This window comes from Microtus oregoni, unplaced genomic scaffold (assembly GCF_018167655.1).
Source record: "Microtus oregoni isolate MIOR12 unplaced genomic scaffold, Mior012 000033F_ref0000390, whole genome shotgun sequence".
Taxonomy (NCBI): domain Eukaryota; kingdom Metazoa; phylum Chordata; class Mammalia; order Rodentia; family Cricetidae; genus Microtus; species Microtus oregoni.
Window position 1 is genome coordinate 4,321,389 of NW_024543092.1, and position 26,950 is coordinate 4,348,338.

The 26,950-nt window shown below is 42.7% G+C and overlaps 1 protein-coding gene across 3 annotated transcripts in view; it reads left to right on the top strand.

Annotated features, from left to right (window-relative positions):
• Positions 1-26,950, top strand: part of Utrn (utrophin) — a 519,634-nt gene that overhangs the window by 115,892 nt on the left and 376,792 nt on the right. For all 3 annotated transcript variants that reach the window (XM_041680416.1, XM_041680414.1, XM_041680415.1), the window contains exons 3-9: positions 575-636; positions 14,161-14,253; positions 15,855-15,932; positions 16,278-16,370; positions 19,061-19,233; positions 21,925-22,040; positions 22,947-23,107. In XM_041680416.1, coding sequence (XP_041536350.1) covers positions 575-636; positions 14,161-14,253; positions 15,855-15,932; positions 16,278-16,370; positions 19,061-19,233; positions 21,925-22,040; positions 22,947-23,107 — 776 coding nt within the window. The remainder of the gene's footprint in view (positions 1-574; positions 637-14,160; positions 14,254-15,854; positions 15,933-16,277; positions 16,371-19,060; positions 19,234-21,924; positions 22,041-22,946; positions 23,108-26,950) is intronic.

The following is a 26,950-nucleotide window of genomic DNA, read 5'->3' on the forward strand; positions in this document are numbered from 1 at the left end:
CTTCAAGAGCAAAGAGAGAAGTAACGCTTGAATGTCTGCTGTTCGTTTGCTGTCCCCAACTTTGTGCCGTCTAGTACCCCAGCCTGGATGATACCACACTTCGACCATGCAGTTAGCACAGTCAAGACAATTTTCCACCCCACACACCCACCTGACCCCTCATGGAGACTCTCTTCACGGTGATCCTCGAGTATAGCACACTGATACTTAAAACCAAACACCATGCATGTTAACATGTTTATTGTGTTTGACGATTTACTTAAAATGCATCTGAAATTGTCACATGCATAGTTGTGAAGTAGAGTCTAGATTGTACTACACAAGCTTGGATTTCATAACTGGGTGTGATCTACCTGGGTTTAGAGGGCACAACCTGGTCCCTTGGGTGAGGTAACCGAGTCTCACTTTCCTGTAGACACCAGGCCCATCTGTGGGTTCATTGTCAGCTGCCTCCTTTGCTTCACGCTGTATAAATGTCTATTTTAAGCTCCCCAGGAAGGAGAAGGTTGTATTTATCACATCCTCCAGCCGAATAAACGCTCATCTTTTCTCGTTTTCTCTTTCTCTCCTGTAGATGAACACAATGACGTTCAGAAGAAAACCTTTACCAAATGGATAAACGCTCGATTTTCAAAGGTAACTGAGACTTCGATGGATCTTTTACTGCATTGTTTGTGCCTCCTTCTGACTCATGTCCAGGCAGCTAAAAAAGATGACCAGTTCCCTTAGCATGGTTAACCATTAAACCCAGGCAGCCGTTCTGCCCCATGCAGCGGTGATGGCTTTCTACCTGTGATTGTGGCTAAATCACGTTATCCATTTTCATTTTCCTTCAGAGATCTGCTCTTTCTCAGTGTTTCTAACCTTTGTAGCACAATGCTCAGGATTTCTTCTTCCTTCCTTCCTTCCTTCCTTCCTTGAGTGTAGGTGTTAGAGCATGGTGAAGTGACAGGTGAGAGGTTTCACATTGGTTACAAATGTGGCTAGCCAATAGTTATAGAAGGTTTACTCTCCCTCTCTGCCCCAAGTCTTGTGTGGGAACAGCCTTTGTGTTGATTGATCATGGGACTCTACCATATGAAGCTGAAGAAGAAACATTTCTCTGGTTTGAAAACTTTATTTTAATTGTTTTGCCTACATGTATGTGTGTCGTGTGCATGCTGGCACCCTCAGAGATCAGGAGAGAGCGTCAGGTCCCTTAGGACTAGAGTTACAGACAGTGTGAGCCACACGCAATGTGCATGGGTGCCTGGAACTGATCTCAGTCCTCTGTAAGAGCGGCCAGTGCTCTTATCTGAGGAGCGATCTCTCAGGTCTCTTGAAATATCTTTTAATTAAAAGTAGTATCCAAGTTAGGTGTGGTAGCCCGTGACTTTAGTACTCAGGAGGCAGAGGCAAGTGCATCTCTGAGTTGGAGACCAGCCTGGTCTACAGAGTGAGTTCTAGGACAGCCAGGGCTACACAGAGAACCCCTGTCTCAAACAAACAATCAAATTGTGTTTGAAAACATTTTGTATTTAAAGTTGTAAAGATCAGTTGTGCAGACTCTGGTATTTCTCTGAAGAAAAGTGAGGCTATTTTAAGGTAATTTTAAGTAGTGGTACAATTTAAAAGTTGTTCACATTTCACATGTCAGGTGCAGTGACACACATGTTTGGGGGCTGAGGCAGGAGGATCACTTGGACCGAGGAGTCTGATGTCAGCCTGGGCAGTAACGTGAGACCCCGCATCTTGCAAACAAAGCAATGCATAGCTCCAGATTTATGCATATCTGCAGATTTATGGTTGATCACTTGCCTGCTGCATGTTTTAGGTTTTATAGTTTTTTGTTGAAAGATATTTTATGTTGCCTCTGAATATGTGAAGGATATGAAAACAGACTTTGATAGGCGAGTTTAGAGTGTAGAGTTGGGGTTTAGGGTGATGGCTTAGTTCACAAAGACACCTGCTGTCAATCCTGATGTCTTGAGTTCAATCCCTTGGGACTTACTATCAAGGGAGGGAACAAATTTCACAAAGTTACATCCATGTCCCTCTCTTCCCCCCATACATACTACACGCACACTTGCACGCATGCGCGCACACACATACACGCACACACACTAAATAAATAAATAAATAATTGACATACTATAATGCGTCACTAAGTAGTCAGTGTGTACCTCTGTGGGTGATCGTTTGCAAAACAGTGAGGCATAGTGTCAGGATTCCATATGTTATAAATAAAAACGAGTTTAGAGCGCTTTGGAAGAACAGAAATACCCCATGGTTCATGGTTTCATGTACCACACTGTTCTAAACCACTGGTAGGCATTTTATGGTCAATTTCAGATGGTTGATTCTGTAGTTGCAAGGAACCTATGGTGTGGACTGGACACCATTCACAGTTCCATGTGGGCATGCGCCACGATCTCAGCCCAGTTTTAGCGGCCGAGAATGGGAACCTGGAGGAGCTTCTTCCCTGCAGTCTCCTGAGAGCTCATGGCAGTGGGGAGTGGGGGGGGGGGTCATCCAGCCTGGTTATTACTGAGGTCATGGTCATTTGCTATGATGGAACTAGAGAAGCAGGTGTGGTTTTTAAGCCACTTCGTGTGCTCACAAGGGAAAGAATTCCCGTAGTATTAAATTTTAAAGATCACTTTCAAAGTCTTGGGAGACCTTGGTTGAGGCAACATTTAAAACTGGGTGAATTCCTTCTGCCATACTTTTGAGAATGGGGTTTAGGGAACATTTCAGTGAAGCGCAGAAGAGGGTGCACAATAAAGCGATAGCTGAGGATGAATAAGGGGAGAGTGATGGTCGTTGACAGTTTCAGATTCCCAAATAACATAGATTCTCTCAGGACACCGACAGGTTACCTAATGAAGTTGACATTTAAATATGCACATTTATAAAAAGGTACGGATATCTCTTTACCCCGTGGAACCATGTTACTGTTTTGTAGTATCCAAGGGGACTTTAGTCTCATCTCTTTGTCCTGGGGTGTCCATAGTTCCTCCAGGGGAGCAGAGGTTACTGACAGTGTGCAGCAGGCTGGGTTGTGCTCTCCCAGAATCTGCAAAGTCTTGTCGTGTTTAGAGAAAGGATCAAAAGTGGGATGATCCTGGAAGCTTCCTCTGTAGATTGCTGCCAGCAAGAAGTCAAAGCCTAGAAGGAAACTACGCAAGACACAATGAGGATGTGAATATGAAGAGGGAGAATTTCGGACAGGACCACGGACTTCATCCATGTTGTTTCCCTTCCTTAGCTGGGTTTAATCTGCAGGTGGATAGAGAGGGTGCAGCACTCTTGTAGGTTGCAAGATTTCCATGGATTCCTATGCAGCTTTACTCTGGCTGGGCTGGGAAAGGTTGCATTCCCATTTCTGTGCAGCCTCATTGGGTAATCCTGACGTTAGTCTGTCGGTTAATCTGTCTATCATCTATCTATCTATCTATCTATCTATCTATCTATCTATCTATCTATCCATCTATCACCTATCTATCTATCTATCTATCTATCTATCTTGTGTATGCACACAGAGTCCTATTGAAGAGAATACACTTATTTATTTTTCTTCTTGTTGTGTCCTTTAACAAATATTCCAATGAACTGTGAAATATTATTTTGTGTGTCTGCTGGCTCCTTTCACTCTGGGATCCCATGGTGAGAAATCCAAACAGACATCGATGGCATCTTCTGCCATTTAGGAATTTACTTAAGAACGTCTTGTTGGACGTTACATTCCTGGCCCCCTCCCTATCCAGAGTGTCAATCGGATAACAGGTGCCATCTTGTTTATTCTTACACCTACCTTCATCCTGGATTTGCTCACTCTTCATCCTCACTGACACCTTCCTTTGCTAAGTCATTATTATGTATATTACTTGTCAAAGTTGTAAAACTTGGAAAAATATTAACAGATAACCTTGTTTGGCTTAACCAGCTAGACTGACTCTACCTTCTATTACTTGTTAATTTAATTTCTCCTCCTCCCCTTCTTCCCACTTCTTGGTATTATTATCACCATCATTACTATTATCATCATCATTAGGATTATTTTGAGACAGGGTCTCCTGTATCTCAGGCTGGCCTCACACTTGCTATGTAGGTAAGGATGACCTTGAACTTCAACATACATGGCACTGCACCTCATTTGCGAGGGACTGTGGTTTGGAACTAAATCTTTATGCAAGGTAGGTAGGCAAGAGTCTTATCAATGTAGCCCATCCTCAGTCTGGCATTTTGTTATTTATAAGCTACTTTACAGCTCTATAAATTGTAGAAAATAGATGATACACGTTCTTCTCATCCATAAAGATGAAAATTAGCTGGAAAGAAATTGATTATTACCCGTAGAGCAGTTTATGCATTTTTGCACATATTTTTAATTCTTTTTCTCTGCCTGCAGACTTGGAGCTCTATGAAATCTCTTTTGAACTGATTATGGTGCTGTGTGTTTTCCTCCAGGAAAATATGCTAGGAAAGTCTTTACCCCAGGCCAGCGCTATATTTTGCTTAAGCATTATCACTCCATCTTCTTGGAATATTGTCTTTAAACATGTGGAGCACATTAGCAGCCACGAACTGTTTTCCCTCTGTTCTTTTCCTCTCCTCCTTTCTAGTTTTCCTGAAGCTGACATGATCTCCGAGGCCTGGTTGCCTCTTTTCCTTTTATAGGGTATTCCATTGTTAATTGCACTTTAAAACATTGGAATTGTCTGGATTTAAGATGTGTAGTGTGAAATTTGATCTCTGTTGTCTTTTCAGGCCCTTGGCATTATACGTCCCTACATTTACTCCTAATTTTTTGTGCTTTGCAACTGCCTCCTCATTGTGTTATAGTCACACTGTCTGTGTCTCCAACTTGGTGGCCTCCTATGGCTTTGTGCATGCTTCTTTACCTATCTCGTTCTAGCTCCTGGTCCTCCTTCTTGCCTGAGCTGAAATGTCATAGTACTAAATACCTTTCCTGAGCTCACAGATGTGGGTAGATATGTTCTGTATACTCAAAGTGTTGCCATTTCCGTTAGCTATAATTCAAATAGGTGCACATATCCATTACCAGATAATGCAAAGCTCCATGAAGGACTTGTTTCCTTATCCCCCTCTCTCTGCCTTTCTCTCCTCTTCTCTCCCTCCTTCCTTTTTCCTTCCTATCTTTCTTTCTTTCTCTCTGTCTCTCTCTCCTTTTCTCTGCCTCCTTCTATGCCTTCCCCCTCCTTTCCTTTCTCCCTCTCCCTTCCTCCTTCCTATTTTTCTTTTCTTTTCTTTTTCTTTTTTTTTTGAGACAGAGTTTCTCCATATAGCCCTGGCTGTCCTAGAACACACTATTTAGGCCAGGCTGGCCTCAAACTCACTGAAATTTGCCTGCCTCTGCCACCTGAGTTTCGGGGTTAAAAATGTATGCACCATCATGCCCAGCCTGAGGGATTATTTTTTTTCAATGTGCACAACTTTTTTTTTTCTTTTTCTTTTTCAAGACAGGGTTTCTCTGTGTAACAACTGTGTCTGTCCTGGAACTCTCAGAGATTCACCTGCCTCTGCCTCCCAAGAGCTGGGACTAAAGATGTGCACCCCCATACCTGGATTATCTTTTAACATTTAATGAGCATCCACTGAATATTAATTGGTTTATTAAATAAATGAGTGACAATAACACAGATATATATTTAATATGCCAAAAACCATATATTCAGAAAACAGAGACAGTTCTATTGGAAAGAAAAGAACAACATTATGAATGCAAAATACCTTAAGTTGTATTATTTCATGAAAATAGATACAATAGGTTGAAATTTTTACGTATTTATTTACTAAAAGTGAAAGCCAGGGTTGGAAACCTGGGCTAGAAGTTAAGAGCACTTGCTGCTCTTCCAGAGGTCCCAGGTTTGATCCCCAGAACCACATGGTTACTCAATACCATCTGTAAGTCCAGCTCCATGGGATCCGACCGTAGGCACCACAGCATGTATGGACACACATTTGGCGCGCAGAACACCCCCACACACAAAATAAAAGAAGTAAATCTTAAAAATAAACAAGTCCAGCTATGCAAACTTTCTTTTCAGTTCTTCAACAGCGGAATAATTGTTAAAAAGCCACTTGGCTCTTATACATGCCATTCATTTCTTTTTTGTTCAGTAGAATTCTTCAAAAATTATTCATTTATATATTTTATGTACATGAGAATTTTGTTTGCATGTACATCTGCACAGCAAAAGAGGGCATTGGGTTTCATGAGGCTACAATTATAGACTGTTATGACCTGCCATATAGGTGCTGGAAATTGAACTTAGGACCTCTGGAAGAACGGCCAGTGCTCAGCCATCTCTCCATCCTTCAGTAGACTTCTTCATCTTGACATTTAACTAGTTAATTCATAGCAAATGAAGCAGACTTAAAGCTTAAAGTTGGTTCAGGTGTTTCCTTGGTCAGAGATAAAGGGCTTGATCACATTGAACAATATGGGTCTAAAACTATCTTTTACTAAGAACTACGCATGGCTATACAGACACTAAAAAAAAGTCACTCACCAGAGGACATTCGATCTGTATGTTTTATGTCTGTGTCTGGTGATAGGAAGATGTCTGCCTATATTATATATGTGTATAGCTACAAGTCTTTGTCAATACGCTACTGGGTCTCAATGTTTCAGAGCCTGTGGACCCTGAGAAACAACACTCACTGAGTAGCCATGGTCTGGAGTTGTGAGAGGTGAAGAACCCAGGAGAAAGTGGGTTCTTAAAGGGTTCAGAAACACTTGTTCCTGGGTGTACCATTCCTGTTTTATGATCTCAAGCAAACTGTGAGACAGTTTTAAAAGTAACCATCTTTGGGCTGGGGAAATGGCTCAGAGATTAAAAGCATTGCCCGCTCTTCCAAAGGTCCTGAGTTCAATTCCCAGCAACCACATGGTGGCCTACAACCATCTGTAATGATCTCTGGTGCCCTCTTCACAGAATATTGTATACATAATAAATAAATTTTAAAAAAAAGTAACCATCTTTTACCCTTTGCCCTATTATACCCCCTCAGTCATTATTACCTGTCTCGTATTGTCCAGAAGTATTGTTGCATCAATGGGGAAAATGTACATTATGACTGCTTAGGAATGTTAAAGGAAACCCACGAGGTACCATTTCCTTGTGAAATCTCTGCTCTCTGCCACACTTCCAAATGGAAACAAGTCACATTAGACTGTGTGTGGCTCCGTTTGTAAAATGCAGCCTTTGGGACTCTGGCTTTCGCAGTCTCATTTGCATGTGGGCTCTCCCTAGGGAGGCCACGAAGCTGTTGAGAAATTTGTCCTGACTTTGAGCCTGCATTTTCTTTGGCCCTCTTTCAGAGCTGCTCATCTGGCAGAGCGGTGAGGCTCCTTCATCAGGGTTGTTAGTGGGAGAATGTACAAACTGGAAAATGGAGAACATTATGTGTGTTTCTGCTTTTCTCCTTTTCAAAGACAATTTCCCATAGGTTGCAATTCCAGACTTGAAATGTTTATGGCCTGAACGTGAGGCAGGCTTTGAGGCATTTATCCCGGATATACGTAGACGACGTTGCTGCTCACGTGTGGTCACCGTTCATACGAAGGGACATGGATGTGTGTCTATGTGCTGTGTTCTGCTCTTTGAATCTTGGCAGTCAGTAGTCATATACATAGGAGGCAGAAAAGAAGATGCTTCAGAGTGTGTGGTCATGGCTGGGATCACTGTTTCCCTCTTGTACGTGGGCTATCTTCTGTGAGTCTTGTGAGTACCGCTGCAGGCTTCCTAGAACCTGTTACTTTATACCAACGCAGCTAATTATTTTAAGAGCTCTATATACTTCTTAAAAAGAAATTTCAGTTTTTTACCAATTCTCCAATACCAATGAAAGTAGCAAACATAAAATACACTCGGTATTCATGATCGCCATCTTTAAGATACTTTGGACTGGGAGGTGGTGGCGCAGGCCTTTAATCCGCAGCACGGAATGCAGAGGCAGGTGGATTTCTGTGAGTTTGAGGCCAGCACGGTCCACAAGAGCTAGTTCTAGGGCAGGTTCCAAAGCTACAGAGAAACCCTGTCTCGGGGGTGGGGGTGACAGTGGGGAAGATACTCTGTTAGTGCTGTTTTTCTTCCTTCCTTCCTTCCTCCCTCCCTCCCTCCCTCCCTCCCTCCCTCCCTCCCTCTCTTCATTCCTCCTCTTTCTCTCTCTTTCTGCCTGAATTCTAATTGATTTTTGTAAATTAAAAATTAGGTTTCTTTTATTTAGTGTGTGTCTGTTTGTTTATGTGCTCACATGACGTTGCCTGAGAGTGTGCTGATCAGAAGACATCATGTGGAATCAGTTCTCTCCATTGATCATATGGGTCCTGTGACTGAATACAGGTTGTCAGCCTTGGCGAACATGTCTTTGGATAAAGGCTTTTGAGCTGCTAGCTAGCCCCATTTCTCCGTGTAACAGTCTTAGCTGTCCTGGAACTTGCTTTGTAGCCCTGGCTGACCTTGAACTCACAGAGTTCTACCTGCCTCTGCCTCCCACGTACTGGGATTAAAGGAGTGTGTTATCGCTGCTGGACTCCATTTGATGTTTGTAAAATGTTGTATTCTCATTTATGTATGTGTTCGTTTGTTTGTTAAGGGTGTGCGCCCCCGTCCGCTGGGCCCATATGACATTTTTAAAAACCACATTCTCATTTCTTGGTTTATTGTGTGAGAGCACAGCCTGTCATGTGCCTGTGTGTGTTTGTCCGCGTTCTGGTCACAGAACTCACAATTCCTCAAGAGACTCACTGTTGACTAAGCCTATATTTCTTTTGGATAAGGCCCGCCCCATGTGATGATTACCTGTCATTCACCCTATGACTCTGTATGCCTGTAGACAAGACTCATCTGCCTGGTGCTGTTCTAGAAAATTACAAGTGTCAGGAGGCTGCAGGGGCTAGTTCAGATTTCCAGCTTCTCTAGTAAACAGGAAGTTCTGCCAAACAGCGACTCTTAATTCCTATGTGGTCATGCTGGGCTGGCGTAGGGCCTGGAGCATCTTCTGCTGACTCTTCGTGTGTGAGAGATGCTCACCAGACACGCTTCACTTCATTGTCTCTTACTGGTGTGATAGAGCCCAGTAGACATGTTTCCCTCCATTATATCATCCCATGTGTGATAGCCCATAAGACATTTTCACTTCTTTATCATCATGTATGTTAGAGCCCAGTAGACATGCTTCACATCTACATGAAGCTTTCTCTTAACACCCGGCTCTCCCTCTCCTCTTGTTTGACCATGATTGTTGGCTTCTTTGCTCGCACAGTTTTAAATCTAGTTGCAACCGTGTCCCAGGAGCTAGCATTGATGTTAGGTTCCTCTAATAAAACAGTGAACCTAGCCAGGACTCGTGTTGAGACTGTTCCAAGAAGTACTGGTGGAAGGGCCGTGAGAGTGCGGGCCAGTCCCGGTGGGTTCCGGTGGGTCACTCCAGGCCTTCCAGCACCTGTCATCATGCTGTTTTGCTATTTTCTTTAAAAGAAAAGTGGGAGCCTGGAGAGATGGCTCAGTGCTTAAGAACTCTGACTCCTCGGCCAGAGCCCTCAGTCTTGGTTCCCAGCACTCACAACACAGCTCACAACCAATTCCAGGAGCTATGATGCCCTCATCTGGCCTCTGTGGGTACTGCACATATATGGTTCACAGACCACATCAAGGCAGACACCCATCTGCATAGAGTAAAATAAAAATAATTTTAAAAAGCAAAATGGAACACAACTTTATCTTCTCTCCAAGTTCAAGACTGTTCTTCTGCACCCTTTTCTGCTCATTGGGAAGCAATTAAAAAGGCCTCTTCTGAATGGGGAGGGTGATGTGAACTTGGCCTTTCACCAGGGCTAAGACACAAAGGAGGTATTCACCAAGTATTTGTCTGATTGAATTATTCAGCTGCATGTTCTCTGCCAGAGAAGTTACTGCAAGTCAGTCCTTGCACAGATTTAAATGGTCAAGATGAATCAGTTTTTATTTTTATTAAAAGATGACTTTTGACTTTTCTAGACCTTTTCCCAGAGCCGATGTTTACGGCCCACAGCATAAAAACACCAGGAATGCTTTCCAGTGTGGTGCTGGGAAATGCATGTCTCAGTTTAGTACAGGATAGAGATTTGTCTCATCGCTCTGGGGATTTACTATCTATCTACGTCTACAGCCTCTGTATCTACATTTGCATCTCTCTGTTTCTCATCCCAGGAACTACTCCTCGCTTCCCTGTTATCACAGTTCTGTGCCTGGTAATATTAGTTCGCTCAAATGCTGAGACCATGGAATTGGAGCCAGGTGTTGTGGGATCAAATCCTGGTTCCGTTACACACTTGTTATGCTATCTTTATATCTCACTTTATTCACTTATAAAATGAATATTCCCTTTAGAACACCATTAGAAGGAAAGAATGCATATTAAATGACTGTAGATCTATATCGTTCTCAGAACTTACCTGTGCACACAGTGAGTGTTGGCTACTACTGTCTTAGAACATTTCACTATTCTTCTGCCTGCTTTGTATAGTCTTTACATTAAAATTATGTTTATATTTTTTAGGTGGTTAGGAATGAGCAGAATATTATTTTATAATTTATGGAAATTATATGGAATTTGGATTTCAGTATCCATGAAAATTAGGACAAAGTTGCTATTCCAGTTGGCTCACTCGTTCTTGCATTATGAGTGACTGTTTTCACATTGCAACAGTGAGACCTTTCCTCAAAACAAAACAAAAATGGAAACAAAAGCGAAAAGTTGCCAGAAGGAGAAGTGGTGCTTCCTATGTTCAGGGAAGCTCATTTACATCGTCTTCTAAGGCAGTGGTGTAGTGAGCAGTACGCAGAAGAGCAGGTGAACAGAACACCTGTGTGCAACGGCCAGCGATGAACTAGACTCAGGGAGAAGAGTTGAATGTGTTTCATCTTTTAAATTCTAGGGGTGGGTGGAGACTAGTACCGTTGTTTAAAGACGGATGACATGCTGGCAGAAAACTTGTCTGGCCCTTGGCAGAGGGGTGCTAGTGCTGGGAACTGGACCCAGGGCTCAAGAGCTCAGCAGAGCACAGAAGCGCCTTTTAATTGAGTAGGTCATGTGTAAGTTCGGAACCACGGATTTTGATGGCTTCCGGGTGAGAGTCTAGGCACTTCACTCTGTCCCCGGGGAGCTAGAGCATGACTCTAAATTGGTCTTAATATAGAGGTAAGTGCTGAAAGATCAGAGAAGCAGAGTAGCCAGCCACTAGAGTTATTAACTCTTGAAATGCTCAGATCAGAGCGGCAAGATCCTGTTCCTAGGAATTCTCAGACTGAATGCGGTGAGCGTCTGTCTTTTCCCGTGTTATAATCCTCTCTCCACCCAGCCTTATCCCTTACTGTCTCCACCTCTCTAGTGCTGGGATTAAAGGCATGTGACTCCCAAGTACAGGGATTAAAGGTGTGAGCCACTATTGCCTGACTGTTTCTCTTTTAGACTAGACCAACGTCGCGTAGCCCAGGGTGGCCTTGGACTCGTAGAGATCCGTCTGCTTCTGCCTCCCGAGTGCTGGGATTAAAGGTGTATGCCACCACTGCCTGGCCTTTATGGCTAACTAATGGCTAGCTCCACACTCTGATCTTCAGGCAATCTTTATTTGTTACAGGACAAACAAAATATCACCACAGGGAGCCCTGCCACCCTCCTTGTCTGCCGTCCTGCAGGGATTTGGAGCTCCTTCGTTGAGAACTGACAGTGTACGCTAATAATGTCATCACTGCTTATGCTGTGTGTGAACATCGGGAAAGGGGTACATGCTCACGACATGTTCCATATGGTTTGTCATCAGTGTTAATTTGAAATTGGGAAACAGAAGAGAGAAATTGAGCTGTTGTTGCTGTAAGTCTACATTTAGACTCAGCCTTGCGTGAGTGATTGGCTTCTACAGGGACAGGACTGTCTTCATCTTTTTTCTAACAGAATACTCTAGAGGGGACTTTTTTTAAAAAAAAAACAAAACAAAACAAAACACTATTTTCGATTGCTTCTTTGGGAATTTCACACCATGCACCCCAATCCCGCTCATTTCCCAGCCCTTCCATACCTGCCCTTCAGAGGGAGCCTTTCTTAAACTTGTTGCTAATAAATCAACTGTCTGGATGTGAGGTAGCAAAGAGAGTGTGCCATTAATGCCACCTTTTAGAAGTCTTCATTTGCAATGGAGCATTCATGGCTTCTGGGTGAAACACAGGTGTGCTCTTGTGTCCTATTCTTATGTGATTGTTTTTGAATGGGAAAGGTTCCCACAGGTCATCATTTCTGTGAATTTGGGGTTGAGAAGGTCTTCCATAAGTTCTCTTGGATATTGTTGAAATTTTATGGCTCTTTAGGAAAAAGATTTATTTTTATTTTCTATGTCTGAATGTTTTGCCTGCATATATGCATGTACACTCTGTGTGTGCCTGCTGTTTGAAGAGGCCAGAAACAGGTGTTAGATTCCACAAAACTGGAGTTGTGTATAGTTGTAAGTCACTGTGTAGGTGCTGGGAACTGAACCTGGGTCCTCTGCAAGAGCAACCAGTGTTCTTACATGCAGAGCCATCTCTCCAGCTTCAGCAGTACTTTTTATAGCAATAGACAACAGCTCGTGATATAACTGATAATAAAGATTAATTAACCATTTGAGGTTTTAAGAAACAGTTAAGAGCGTAAAGACCAGGTAACATGGCTCACATCTTTGGCTAGTACATAGCATAGCCTGTTTGTGTATTAGGGCATTAATAGTCATCCATAATTATGTCTGATATGAAGAAAATCCTTGCATTTGCTTATTTTATAAGTCTTTTCATGGTGTTTTGTTGGTATTTTGGAAAGTGGCTTTGAGTTGGTGGAGGTTAGTGGATGAAACTCATCCTGTTTCCTGGACCTTACCTGATTGATGTCTTTGTTCCTTTGCTGCATTAAGACCTGAGCGGGCACCGAGTTCTTTGGTGGCTGGACTGCCCTCTGGGAAGTGAGAGTGGGGTTAGGAGGGGAGCCTTGAGGCCAGGCAGCTAGCAAGGGCTTGTCTGCCCTCTGCTTTGTTGGTAGTAGTTGTACTTCTTCAGCTTTTATTGCTTCTGGAAGGTGGCTTCTGTGTCCTGCTAATCTGCGTTTTCTGTAATCAGCCGAGATAATCTCCATCCCTGTCACAGTGGCAGCCTGGAGAGTGAGCTGAGTTTCAGAGATAGGACCAGCTCATTCACTGTTGCTGTAATGGGCCATACCTTCCCGCTCCAAGCCTATGAGCTTTTAAGACACATGCTAAGAATCCTTACTTGATTGCACACGATAGCTGTTTAAAGACCAGGAGGGAGTCAGTAGGTGGGGTACGGAGGGAATGCAGTGTTTCCCTTCCCCTTTTATCTCAAGCTTAAAGTCTTGCTTCATATGAAAAATGTACTTTTTAAAGTGAGAAGAAAAAGATACAGTTATTGAATATGAAATATCTATGCCTGGCAGGAAGGACTTTTAGTTCTGAATATTTCATATAAAGGAACAACATCATAGAAGACCATTACAGATATATTACATCATGCTTTGCAACTTTTTAGTATATTCTCACATAGCATTATACGTTTTGATATTTAAAAGAATATCTTTAAAAGATGTCTTACGGGAGGTTAGGTAATTGAGCTAGACTCTTCATGTAGTTCTTGGTGAAACTGGGCTTGAAACCGAGGCTTCTGATTTTCTGAACAGAATCCACCTTCTTTTAAAGTCTTCACCCTGCCACAGGAAGGCCAGATCTGTGGACTGGGGTTTCCCTGTGTATTTATCAGGGAGGGATGATACTGCTTGTCTATCTTAAAAGCTCTGTAAGCTTTGACAGCCTAAGTACTGGACTGGGATTGAACAAAGCCAAAAGTATTGTAAGAACATGTGGAAATTCTTTTTGCTTTTATTTTTTTACATTTATATATTTATTAGCATGCACATACACATGAACGCGCACACTCAGGCCATGGTGCACCTGTGGAGTTCACTAGACTGCCTGTGGGAGTTTACTCTTTCCACTATGGGTGTCCTGGGACTTGAACTTGAGCCAACACAGCCAGCAGCAGCAAGTGCATTTGCTTCTTGAACCGTTTCACCAGCCCCAGCACATGGGATTTCTGATTCTGAAGTAACCATTATTTGACTTCTTCTTTATTGCAGAGCGGGAAACCACCCATCAGTGATATGTTCTCAGACCTCAAAGATGGGAGAAAGCTCTTGGATCTTCTAGAAGGCCTCACAGGGACAACACTGGTGAGAGGACACTTCTATTTTTCTCAGACAGAGTCTCATATACTTCAGGCCGGTCTCAGACTAACTGTGTAACTGAGGATGACCTTGAACTTCTGAGGCTCTGTCTCTCCTCCTGAGTACTGAGTTTGCAGGTGTGTGTGCCACCACACCAGGCTTGGGCCCTGCTGAGATTGGAATTCAGGGCTCCGTGCACGCTAGCACCTGAGCTACTCCAGCCTGTAAGAGAGGACATCTTTGAGAATGAGGTTGATGGAACATCTCTAGTCGTTATTGATATCTGAAGACCCACTGTGGGTACTGAGTCGTGAAGGCAAATGGAAAGCAGAACTTATATACAATGCTCCTCTAATTGATGGTTGGATAGAGTGGTGTGTAGCTTTCCTTCAGGTCTCTATTTTCAACAAATATAAAGTTACTACAGATGTTTATTGCCCCGAGACTGCCTGTATTTGGGGACTTAAAATAAAAGGGGGGAACGGATTCATAAAGAGAAGATTATGCTTTCAGATGTGAGAATGTAGAGACAGCCTCATTTAATTGTAATTTAATAAGCAATTAAGAAGTAGTTGTTCCAGTCTCTCTCTCTCTCTCTCTCTCTCTCTCTCTCTCTCTCTCTCTCTTTCTCTCTCTCTCGTGTTCTGCCTGCAAGCCTGAAGAGGGCACCAGATCTCATTACAGATGGTTATGAGCCACCATGTGCTTTCTGGGAATTGAACTCAGGACCTCTGGAAAAGCAGCCAGTGCTCTTAACCGCTGAGCCATCTCTCCAGCCCTCAGACATTATTATTTCTATTCCGGGTTTCAGCATTTTCTCCATGTTTCGTTTTTTTCCTCACAGCTAGATCTGTCACTCTGTGTGTAAGGCTCTCCGTCCCACTGGTGACAGCGTCTCTTATGTCTTCACTAGTGGTGACAGTATTTTACACTTGCGACAGTATTTCTATAAAGTCATAGAGAGACACACCGCTGAAGATGAGATTTTATTCCCTGGCCATAGCCTGAGTATCACATGTTCTGTCTGCCTTCCTGGCAGAGGCTGGGCACCTTCAGGGGAAAGCTGGTGTCTCTCATGAGTGTTCCTGGCCGGAGAGGTGGAAGGAAGAAGCTGCCTAGCTTGTCATACCCTAGGTGTGGACTCTTCTCACGTGACCTTGAGTTTAGACAATATCTCCTTTCTCTGTTGTTCCTCCTTGGTCAGGATAAAGCAGGTAAAACTTCTCTGCTACTTTTATGCCTCCAGAGAAGTTTAAATAGAAGAGGCTTTCTCTGACAGAATTGATTCTCAAATATGTCTGTTTGCCTCTTTGAGTAGTGAGGGCAATATTAAAAACTCCAAATCCCCGCCACGTCCTAAGTCCTTCAAGCCTCTGTCTCACCTGGGACAGGAAACTGCCATGCCTGTTTAGAGGGTCCCTAGGAGATTTCAGTGGGCTCACAGGTTAGTGAGCCAGTATCTCGTCTTGTTAGTGAATTTGCATCCTGTGGTACCCAGACGGGTGACATGGATCCTGTCCTGCTGTTCTGCTTGCATTTTCGTGTCAGACTTTGTCAGCCTCTGAGAGGATGTGGCATCTTACTTGCTTTTCTGTTTCCTTTTCCAGCCAAAGGAGCGTGGTTCCACAAGGGTGCATGCCTTAAATAATGTCAACCGGGTGCTGCAGGTTTTACATCAGAACAACGTAAGCAACCTTTGGGGTTCTCTGCTGCTGGGAGTGGTATTTACTGTGAAGCCTGCTGGCTGCAGTAAGCGCCGGCAGGAGTCAATTCTTTGAAATGTTCCTTTGTGGTAGAAATTCTGAACTTGTTCTCTGAGTGAAGGCTAGGTCAGGTGGCTTTTCTGATGCTCTCATTGATCTGCAGTATAACTAATACACTTTTGAGTTTTTGCATTGATCCTGTTCCTGAAATGAAATTTCTATCCTCATTGATATTGCTGTGCAAATGTCCTAAATCAAAAGCCAGTGTTCTAGGCAGACATTGTCCTCAGAGTTGCTTTCGTTATTTTTATTATTTTGTTCTGACAGGTGGAATTGGTGAATATCGGGGGGACTGATATCGTGGATGGAAATCACAAGCTGACGTTGGGGTTGCTATGGAGCATCATTCTGCACTGGCAGGTGGGGAAAGTCCCAATCACTTCTAAATAGACCTAAAAATGTACTGGTTCTAGTCATTGTCTACAGCAGCCAAATCAAAGTCCCACAGTGCTTGGCTTGAACAGGGCGCATTGATTACCTTGAAATTCTGAGGTCTGTAAGTCCCAGACCCAAGTGTCAGCAAAGCTGATTTCTTCTTTCCCGAAGCTCTGGGAGAGTCTGGTCCTTGTCTATCCTCACTGCTAGTTTGCTGCAAAATCCTTACTGCTAGTTTGCTGCAAAATGGGGTGTGCTGGCTTATGGAAACTTAGTTGCTGTCTTCATGACACAAACCCTGCGTCTTTCCCTTTGTTTTTTGGGGAGGACACCAGTCATGCTGTGTTTAAAGGTCATCCTCCTCCAGCATGACCTTACCTTACGCAGTTCTGTGTGTGGTAGCGCTACTTCCAAATAAGGCCCAGTTTTAGAAGCGGGCCACAGGACTTTAGCGTCTGACTCTCCAGACAGCGCGGTCTAACTTACACCAATTCCCGATGGAAAGTTGTTGGCAGCTTGATCTAGATTTGGGGCAGAGGAGAAAAAGTGTATCTTCTATTTAATTCAGAAAATTGCCTTACATTCAGACATGAAAGAGGTTGGAGGAATAGTCTAAGGAGTTTCCAAATGCCTTTCATTCCGATTCCCCAAATGTCGGCAGACACCTGCTTTACCTTAGCTCACCCTGGCTTTCTCTCTCTCTCTGAATACTTTGTATACCCTTTTCCATGTAAAGCACCAAAGTGTGCTTTCCAAACTTTTGTGTAAAAACATGGCCTTTTTACTAAAATTAACAAACTCTGCTCTATAGTCACAATAGCATTAACATAAAAGTGTAAGGTGTGTAATATTACCGTTTGTTACTATATTATCCCAACATCATTAAAGTCAGGAAGATGATACTGAGATAATAGTTAGGTGTAGGTCTCATGGAGCTTTGGTTAACTGTCTCAGTAGTCTATGCAGGGGAGCGTAGCTCAGCGATGGAACGCTTGCCAGTATTCCTGAGGTCCTAGGTCAATCTCCCACGAGCAGTGGGGTAGATGGATGTAGTGAGATTTCATTTGTGTTTTAATAAGTAAAGCTTGCATGAAGATCAGAGAGTGAAACAACCCCACTGGTCACCCTTACAGACCAGACAGTGGTGACACACACCTTTAATCTCAGTAGTCGCACTAGTTTGCCATAGAAACGGGGTGGTAATGGTGCACGCCCTTAATCTAGAGAGGAATATAAAATGGGAAAAGACAGCTCTCAGACACAGTCTCATTCTGAGATTCCTGGAGGCAGGATCACCATTTCGGACTGAGGTAGAGTAAGAGCCAGTGATTGGCTGTTTTGCTTTTCTGACCTTCAGGTTGGACCCCAGTATCTCTCTCTGGGTTTTTATTAATTGTGCTGCAGATAGAGGGAGGGGAGACAGGGTGATGAACCAGGTAAATAGTGGTTCAAGACCATGAGTGATCCTCATTGGTTTTCTCTCTCTCATCTCTGTAACATGGGGGTATTTTTTGAATCTTTCTTTGCATTTCATGTCATTGAAGTTTTTGGAGAGCTCTGAACTGCTACTTTGTAGAATGTCCCCGGGAGTGACTCTATTGACCAGCAGGTTAGATTCAGGTTGTTCATTGGGTAGAGGTGTTGCAGGAAACATGCTGAGTTTCCTCAGTCACTGTGTCAGGGGCATGTGCTGTCTACTCGCTTTCTCTGGCCATGTTTACTTAGGTTAAGGTAGGACTACTTCCATCCATCCATCCATTCACCCATCCATCCATCCATCCATCCACCCATCCATCCATCCATTCACCTATCCATCCACCCACCAACCATCTATCCATCCATCCATCCATCCATCCATCTGCCCATCAATGGATGAATTATGAACTTCTGTATAGGTTTATCATCTTTTGCTAATATTCATCCTGACATGGCAGTTGTCATAGATTTGGCTCTTTTGGATACCTTACATTGGCTAATGGTCTTTCTGATGAGTCTCCATCTTTCTTTGAGCTCTTCCCTTATATATATTACTTTAGAATAATAATAAAACATTAGTTCTTTAGTATCACACATTAGTATGATTTTTATTGCTCTCAGGAAAATTGCTTAATTCTCTGATTTTGTAGTCAGTCAACACGCTTCTGCTCTTATTTGTGGAGAAAATTAAATTTGTATTTCGTTTTTATGGAAAAGCTCTTGCAAATAAAAGATATTAAAATATGTCTTTTTCATAGCAATGAAAGAAAAGTTCAGTATAATTAAAAAGTGCAAATATTACTTAAGACATGGAACTGGGTGATGTATAGAAAGCCCTACTACCCTAAAAAACACCTAAAATTTATTTTTCCATTCTTTAAAGTAGAAATTGGAAATAAAATAAATGCTAATTACAAGCTCCGTAATATTTTTATTAGTCCAATTTTTGTTTTGTTTTGTTTTTTGTTTGCTTGGTTTTCGAAAGAGGGTTTCTCTGTAGCTTTGGAGCCTGTCCTGGAACTCTCTCTGTAGACCAAGCTGGCTTCAAACTCACAGAGATCTGCCTATCTCTGGCTCCTGAGTGTTGGGATTAAAGGTATGCGCCACCATTGCCAGGCCAAGTCTAATATTCCTTATCCAAGAACTTCACTGAAGGAAATGTTACGTTATAAACAGGTGTGTGTGTGTGTGTCCCACAGGTGAAAGATGTCATGAAAGATGTCATGTCAGACTTGCAGCAGACCAACAGTGAGAAGATCCTGCTGAGCTGGGTGCGACAGACCACCCGGCCCTACAGCCAAGTCAACGTCCTCAACTTCACCACCAGCTGGACCGATGGACTCGCCTTCAACGCTGTGCTCCACCGGCACAAGTGGGATGCCCTTCGGCTTATAAATCTCTGTCTCCTTTGTGTCCCCTCCACTTCTCTTCTCCATAACCGCATCCTCTATCTTGGTACCCTCACGGCTCATGTTCAGTAAAACGTTAAGGAAAAGCAGTATAATAGGAGATCAACCACTGGCTAGTCCTTTAGGACTCCAGGGCTACAGTGCAGGGTTCATGCTTTCTCCTACACATTTATAAATTAAGAAATGTAAGATAATTGACATAGTTCAGTCCCACTCATTTAGCCCTAACCAGTAATATATACAGAGACTTGTGTGTAGCTTTTGTTCTTATAGCAGAAGGAAAACTCTGTTTATTGTGTTACCCGCATTATGAAGAGCTACACCAATTTTCTTATGAAAGCTCATAAGCAAGATTCTAACATGTCAATAAGAATATAATGCAAAAATAAGCAATTACATCCCAGAAGAATAAGCGGCCTGAAATAACTTTCTAATAAGAAATGAAGGCAGTGAATACGTTGCTGTGAAGTGTAGTGGGATAATCACAGTTTGCACTGAAGGTGACAACCTAGGACTGTGCTAGGTGTCTGAGGATGATCTCATATTTCATCCTGAAAGCGTTAAGAGCTGAGGAACAGACAGGCAGTGGTGACACACACCTTCCATCCCATCGCCCAGGAGGCAGAGGCAGGCGGATCTCTGTGAGTTCGAGGCCAGCCTGGCCTACAGAACTAGTTCCAGGACAGGCGGGGAAACACAGAGAAACAAAACAATCAAACCAACAAGATAAACTGAGAAAGCGCTCTCTTGTATAGAATGACCTGGTAACCAGTTGAGCTGATATTGCACATTAACGGGGGTGTGGGACAGTTGTTTAACTGTGTGCTATTATGTGCCTTGCCACACAATACCCTCCAAATAAATTCTGCACGCATTAAAGATTAAATGCAAAAGGCAGGCAAATCATATTATGTTTCGTTGCTATTATGAATTATTAATTTCCTCATTTAATTCCCTGAACGTTCCTGGCTGATATATATACAAATGAAGAACACTTTTCTAAACTTACTTCCTGCATCTTAACAAGTTTGTCTCTGTACACTATAGGCTTGGGTTTCTTTGTTTCATACTTTATTCTGTTTTTCTTTTTTGCTGGTAGGCTGCTAGATTGTGAAATAATCATGGCTAAGTTTAGAATATCCTTGAGATGTGGTATCCTTTCCCCGTGCCCCTCCTCTCTTATTCTTCACTGGCTCTGGCTCTGCACATAGCATTGATTCAAACTAGAGAAAGTGAGAAGAATGATTCGCTCTTGATAACAAAGGCGGTGCTTTTAATATAGTTTCCTGTAAGACTGATGTTTTCTATAACTTGTTTTTTTTTTTTTTTTTTTTTGATATTCTGAACTTGTTATGGGGTTAAAGACCCTTTCCCTCCCTTACTCTTCCTCTGTCTTCTTGAGGATGCTGCCCGGAACTGTTAAGGAACTATTGACTTTGTCTGGTACATTTTGCATTTATTAGTTCATTGGTTCAACAAGTGTGCATAAAGCGGTTTCTTGCACTCAACACAAGGATACAGCAGGAACAAAGCAAGGATCCAGTTCTTTCCAACTGGAGACAGTCATTAATTAAAAAGATAAATGTAAGCTGTAGCTGGGCATGGTGGTGCACCAAGGATCCCAGAACTCGGGTGGTTCCAGGATTGGGGCTTCAGAGTCATCCTCTGCCACATTAGCTATTTTGAGACTATTTTGAGGCCTGTTGAAGACTCTGCCTCAGAAGTGTGTGTGTGTGGCTGTGAACTCTAAGTTGTACAGTGTATAGAAATGGTAGGCCCACTAAAGAAAAATACACTAGGCAAGAGGGAAGAGGCATCCATCTGGTATGTGGGAGGTTGGTGTCTGAGTGACAGAGGAAGCGGGTAGAAATGGGGATGGGGGAGGCCAGTCTGGGGGGGGGGGTCTCAGAGACAAGAATGGTGTACAAAGAAAACAAACGTCTTGTAGCTTTGTCAAGCCAGTGATGCTATTCAAGTTGTGAGACAGGAAGCAAGACAAGATGTAAACAAAACACTAGTTGTTGCTAGGAGGGTGAATGGAAGGGAGTTGATTCCCTTAGCACCTTTGTGGTTAGCATAGCTAAAGAAAGCTTACAGCTGTGGTCTCTGTCTGCTCGCCTTAGTCCCTCTGGGCATGTAGAGGCACCAAGTGGGGTCTGAAACTTACTATGTAAATGAAGCTGTTCTCAAACTTGCTCTGTAGATGAGGCTGGCCTCTAATCTGTGATCCTCTTGTTTTAGCCCCCTGGGTACTGTGCACCTCCAGGCCCAGAATTGTTGTCCTGACTGCAGAACTTAGTCCATTGAAATCACTGGTGGTGCCAATTCATAGATTTAAGCTCATTGACGTCATTACTCCTACCGCTGTGGGGCCATTTTTTCCTTGTCTGTATTGATAGATTTCCTCTATTTGTGGTTTACTATATAGACTCAACTCCTCTAATCACCTTAGAGTCTCTACTTATTATCATCATGTCTGTTAATTACTTTCTGATTTTATGTAGCTTATAAACTTTTGAGACAAAAGATACAATTTAAATGGCACCCATAAATTAAAAACAATTAAAGTTGAGAATGTGATGGATTACGACACCATCTACATCGTTTCTCTTGTCTTTTGCCTTTACTGAATTTCGTTTGTATGGTACTTTCAGACCCGATCTCTTCAGCTGGGAAAGAGTGGTCAAAATGTCCCCAATTGAGAGACTCGAACATGCTTTTAGCAAGGCCCACACTTATCTGGGAATTGAGAAGCTGTTAGACCCTGAAGGTAAGGTTGAGAATGTACTGTTGAACTCGATTCTGCTTTATAATTGAGAAATGATGCTGTTTTTGTTTTTAGAATGTATTATGACAATTAAGATGTAAGCCATTTTGTTGTATTTTTGTGTTTATTTTCTTATTTACCTTTGTGTGTGTGTGTTGTGAGTGAGTGGTGTGCATGTGTGCACCCCTGTGTGTGCCATGTGGCCCAGAGGAAGTCAGATGTGTTTTTCTCCCACTTCCCACCTTGGTCCACCTTATTAGGCTGCCTATCAATAAGTTCCTGGGCTCCAACTCCCACCTCCCATTTTATTGCAGATATTTTTCCTTTTGCACTTAAATGTGCAGCTTCCTTAGGCAGTGGGTTAATTATTTCACTGAATAATAGTTAAGCTGTGTAAAGTAGCATTGAAACACTTTTAGGAATCTGCTTGTTAGACAAACAGTTCAGTGTTGGCTTAGTTTCTTAAAATGCATGTATGTGTGAGCATTTGCATATGGCTGGAAGGCTTTAGGCTTGAATGTTGTATGAATGAGGCCTGTGTCATATTTTAAATGGCAAGTTGTATGGCTTGCCTTTGAGTGTTTTAAGATAGCTTCCCCCTCCTCCATTTTCATCTGAAGGCACAGTCTTACTTATTATTTCTCCCAGGCATCCTTCAAGCTCTTGAGCCCCCTACCTCAACCTCCCAGGAGCTGGGACTGTAGGTTTGCATCCTCATACCGGGCTTCTGGGAGACTGTTTCAAACTGTCTCACAATCTGTGATTCGCAGTAGCAATTTCCTGAGACACAGTGTTGCGGAGTTGATAAACGCGGCATTGTTTCTGGGTACAAGGGCAGTTACATTTTTACCTCACGTAAAGAAGCTCACAGATTCTGCACCTCTGAGTCATCCTTTCTTCCACTTTTAGATGTTGCCGTGCAGCTCCCTGACAAGAAATCCATAATTATGTATTTAACGTCTCTGTTTGAGGTGCTTCCTCAGCAAGTCACGATAGATGCCATCCGGGAGGTGGAGACGCTCCCGCGGAAGTACAAGAAAGAGTGTGACGAGGAAGACATTAATACGCAGGTACTGGTCCATTTGTCTTGGGACTTCTGACTTGCGCGTTTCTTTCCTCCTAGGTACTGGGTAATAGTTTCTTGGCATCCATGCCTTTTATAAGTTTGATTTTTTTTTTTTTTTTTTTTTTAGTGAGCATGCTGTTACACATATGTGTCACTCAGACAAATTGAAAAGGGGAGCACTTTGTTTCCCATGATGAGTTGGAGTCAGGATCTTAGGCTGTACTTTGTTGTAAACCGGCTGCCAAGAGGGTGGGTTTTTAACCACAGTCATAGACCATGGCATTGCTGCCAGGCATGAGAAATGGTTTTTCTCATGTTATCATGGCTGTGTGTGTGTGTGTGTGTGTGTGAAGTATTAATTTTCTTTCTGTTTGGGGACTGTTAATAAAGAACTTTTTTTCCCCCATTTTCTTTTCATAAGGACTCTCAAAATATAAACCTTACTTTCCCTCTTTCTTTCTTTCTTTCTTTCTTTCTTTCTTTCTTTCTTTCTTTTTTGGTTTTTCGAGACAGGGTTTCTCTGTGGCTTTGGAGCCTGTCCTGGAACTAGCTCTGTAGACTAGGCTGGTCTCGAACTCACAGAGATCCGCCTGCCTCTGCCTCCCGAGTGCTGGGATTAAAGGCGTGCGCCACCATCGCCCGGCTCTTTCCCTTTTTCTTAAGAGAGGCAGTCTACATAAGTTACTCATCAAATTTTCCATAAATGGGCTAACAGATGTTTTCATCAGAGTAAAAATGAGGCTTTCCTGAGAAGATATGAATAATGGATTTTTTTTTCTCCCTCCATTATCCTGTCTTGACTCAATCTCTTTGAGATTTTCTCTAAAATACCAGTCTTTGTTCATGAAAGGAAGATTCTTTGTTTGGATTTTGAAATCACACAGTCTAACATTTTAGATCCGAGGTGCACCTAAGAGCTAGGGGGACTGCTCAGTCAGTAAAGTGTTTGCTGCTCACACACGAGGGCCTGAGTTAGGATGCCCCTCATGTACATAATCGTTGGTCCCCTGGTATCCCTGAGATGCTAGGGCTGGGAGGTAGGTACCGGTGGGTCTCTAGAGCTCCTTAGCCAGTCAGCCAAGCTGAATCCATGAGGCCCAGGTTCAACGAGAGACATGGTCTCGATGCTATAAGAGGAGAACACCTGAAGACTATACCTGCTATCAACCTCTGTGCAAACACACATTCCCACACCACAGCAGTCTCCACACACAATGAGAAAGGGAGGTGGGGATTTCAAATTTGTGAGAAGTACATTTTGGAGGAGACAGAATGTGTGTGCCTTCCAGCTTAAATTTCATCCCCTAGTACTTGTATGGGGTTGGTGTCTTGACCTCTCAACCACTGTGGTTAATATTACCCTGTTGGTAAAGACAGTGCATTGAATGAGCACTCAGTAAGCCTGCCTACCTATCATTATTATAGCGTTTCCTTCTGGATTTGTTTTGACATTCTCATTTAGCAAATTCCTTTTTTTTTAAAAGTATTTAATTCTTCGATTATGATAATAATCTTAAACATAGTATCTTTCTCCCACACTTCTGTGAGATGTAGAGAATTTGCTGGTTCTTTTAGATTTCAGATGGAATGTACTAATCATTTTTATTTTTATCCATTTCAAAAATAACATAATTTTTAGAAGAAGGAAAAAAATTACTGAGGAGGAAAAGGGCAGAGACAGGGCCTGATTGTGAATCCAGATTTCTTTTTAGTTTTGACCATGAAGTAATGCAGAAGAGAAACCCTTAAGTTCTGCAAGTGATTCACTCTGGCCTCTGGTCATGTGGACACGTTCTGCTTTAATGATACACCTTACTGGGTCATGGAGATGGTGCTGGGTTTTCCTCTGTTTAGCTTCTTCTGTCATTTCTTTATTGGACTGATTTTGTTACAAAAATAAGACATTTCAATTCTTAGTGTTGAGGCTGTTCTCTTTTTCACAAAGGGAGGGCCGCCAAGATGGCTCAGTGGGTAAAAGTGCTTGTTCCGAAGGGTGATGGGTCTGAGTTAGGTCTCCGGAACTCACATAAAGGTAGAAGGAGACAATCAATGTTATAAAGTTGTTCAGTAACCTCCATATATGTGCACCCACCCACACAATAATATTAAATGAGACACGGGTGTGTGTGTGTTTATTTTATGGTATTTGGATAAAATAATCACTTCTATTTAGGGGGCAAGGTGACATGGTAAGAATTCTAGGAACCATTTTCTGTTTGTCTACAGATAAGCTTGTTAACTCTTTCCTCTCCACGTGTATTTTATTGCTACCTTAGAGGCAATTCCATTAACTGAGGAAACCGAATGGGATCAAATCTTAACTATCTCCCTGTTGACTCGTCTTGCTGTCTGCTGTTCTCTAAGAAACACTGACAGCCGGCCCCCGCTCTGGCTCTACTTTCTGCCAACACGCTGAGTAGCATTAGGTTGTCTGTAGGTAATTCTTGCATCTCTTTAAAAACCTGCCATTTGAAAATCTGTTTTCAAATTAATGGCCACTGAGTATTTGCATGTTGAGCTTGCCTTCTCCCCATCCCCACTACTGCTGCTCTCCTCTCCACCCCATTCCCTGGCCATGGATGCTGGTACCTACACCGAGGACCCTTCATTACCAGCATTCCTAGTTTTGCATGCTTTTATCATTCTCTAGACATTTTCTCCTAAATCGCTTTTAGAAAAATCTTAGAGCTATGATTTCAGGATTTTACATTGAGAGCTTAGCTTATATTTCCTTCTATGTCTTGGCGTCATTTGTCTCTTAGTCAGCGTTTTGACTTACAATGACTGATTCATTTAACTCCTGTAACTCAGTTGAACATATTCATTTGGTTTCTCTAAAACAACTTATTTTGTGCTCCAACTCCAAGTTTTAATGTTAATTTATTACTCCTTATGCTATAATTTGCAGCCAGAGTGGACTTTTCTTTTTTTTTCTTATGTATGTTGAATTCCATGTATGAAGTTCCTTAGTTCCTCAGTTTAAACAGAACCATTAAGAGGAGTCTTCTCTCTTTAATCCATCACGATCCATCCCCATGTGCCCACACTGCCTTTCTCCAGATCTTGCCATCTCAGTATTTCAGTGAACTATGTGAAGAATTTTAAGTTGTGACTTAAGATCTTTGAGAGGACAGTGGAGGATTTCAGGCCTGGCGGTCTGTGGGTGTGACCACATGAGAGGGATCATTCTCTCTGCCGTCTGGGAAATGGATTGGGAGGTAGGACTGTGGGTGCCAAAAGTTAGCAAGCCATTGTCACTCAGAGGAGAGACACACATGTCTGTAGACGTGGAAGGGCTGCATGGGTTTGAGTTGAACTTTGAAGGTAGGACTAACAGATTAAACATGGGTGATGAATGAGAGAGAGAGAGAGAGAGAGAGAGAGAGAGAGAGAGAGAGAGAAACCAAATCTGTCACCCAGCTTTCTGGCTGGAGTACTTGGGTGCATGCAGCCTGGTGGGGGTAAAACTGTGGACTGTTTAACTGTGGATATGGTTTGATGTATCTTCTAGACACTGGGGGTGTCAGAGCTGCTGACGGGTAGAAAGAGTTTTATCTGAAACAGAGTATCTACAGGATATGGATTGTTTTTCTTTTTAAAACCAATAGAAATAAGTGATATCACTCAGTCAAAGTATATGGAGAAAAAGAAGCTTCAGGAGGTCCATCACTTACAGATGGGGAGGGCCACTGAACTGGGAGGGAACCAGTGTTCTGCTTCTGGGAAGGAGAGCTGGAGAAGTCAGGAGGGGTCAGCTCCAGAGGAGACCACTGAGAAGCTTCTGGAAGAAACACGTGATGGCAGTCTCCTTTTGTTCCTGGTTGGTATGTGTTGTTCTGGTATAGCT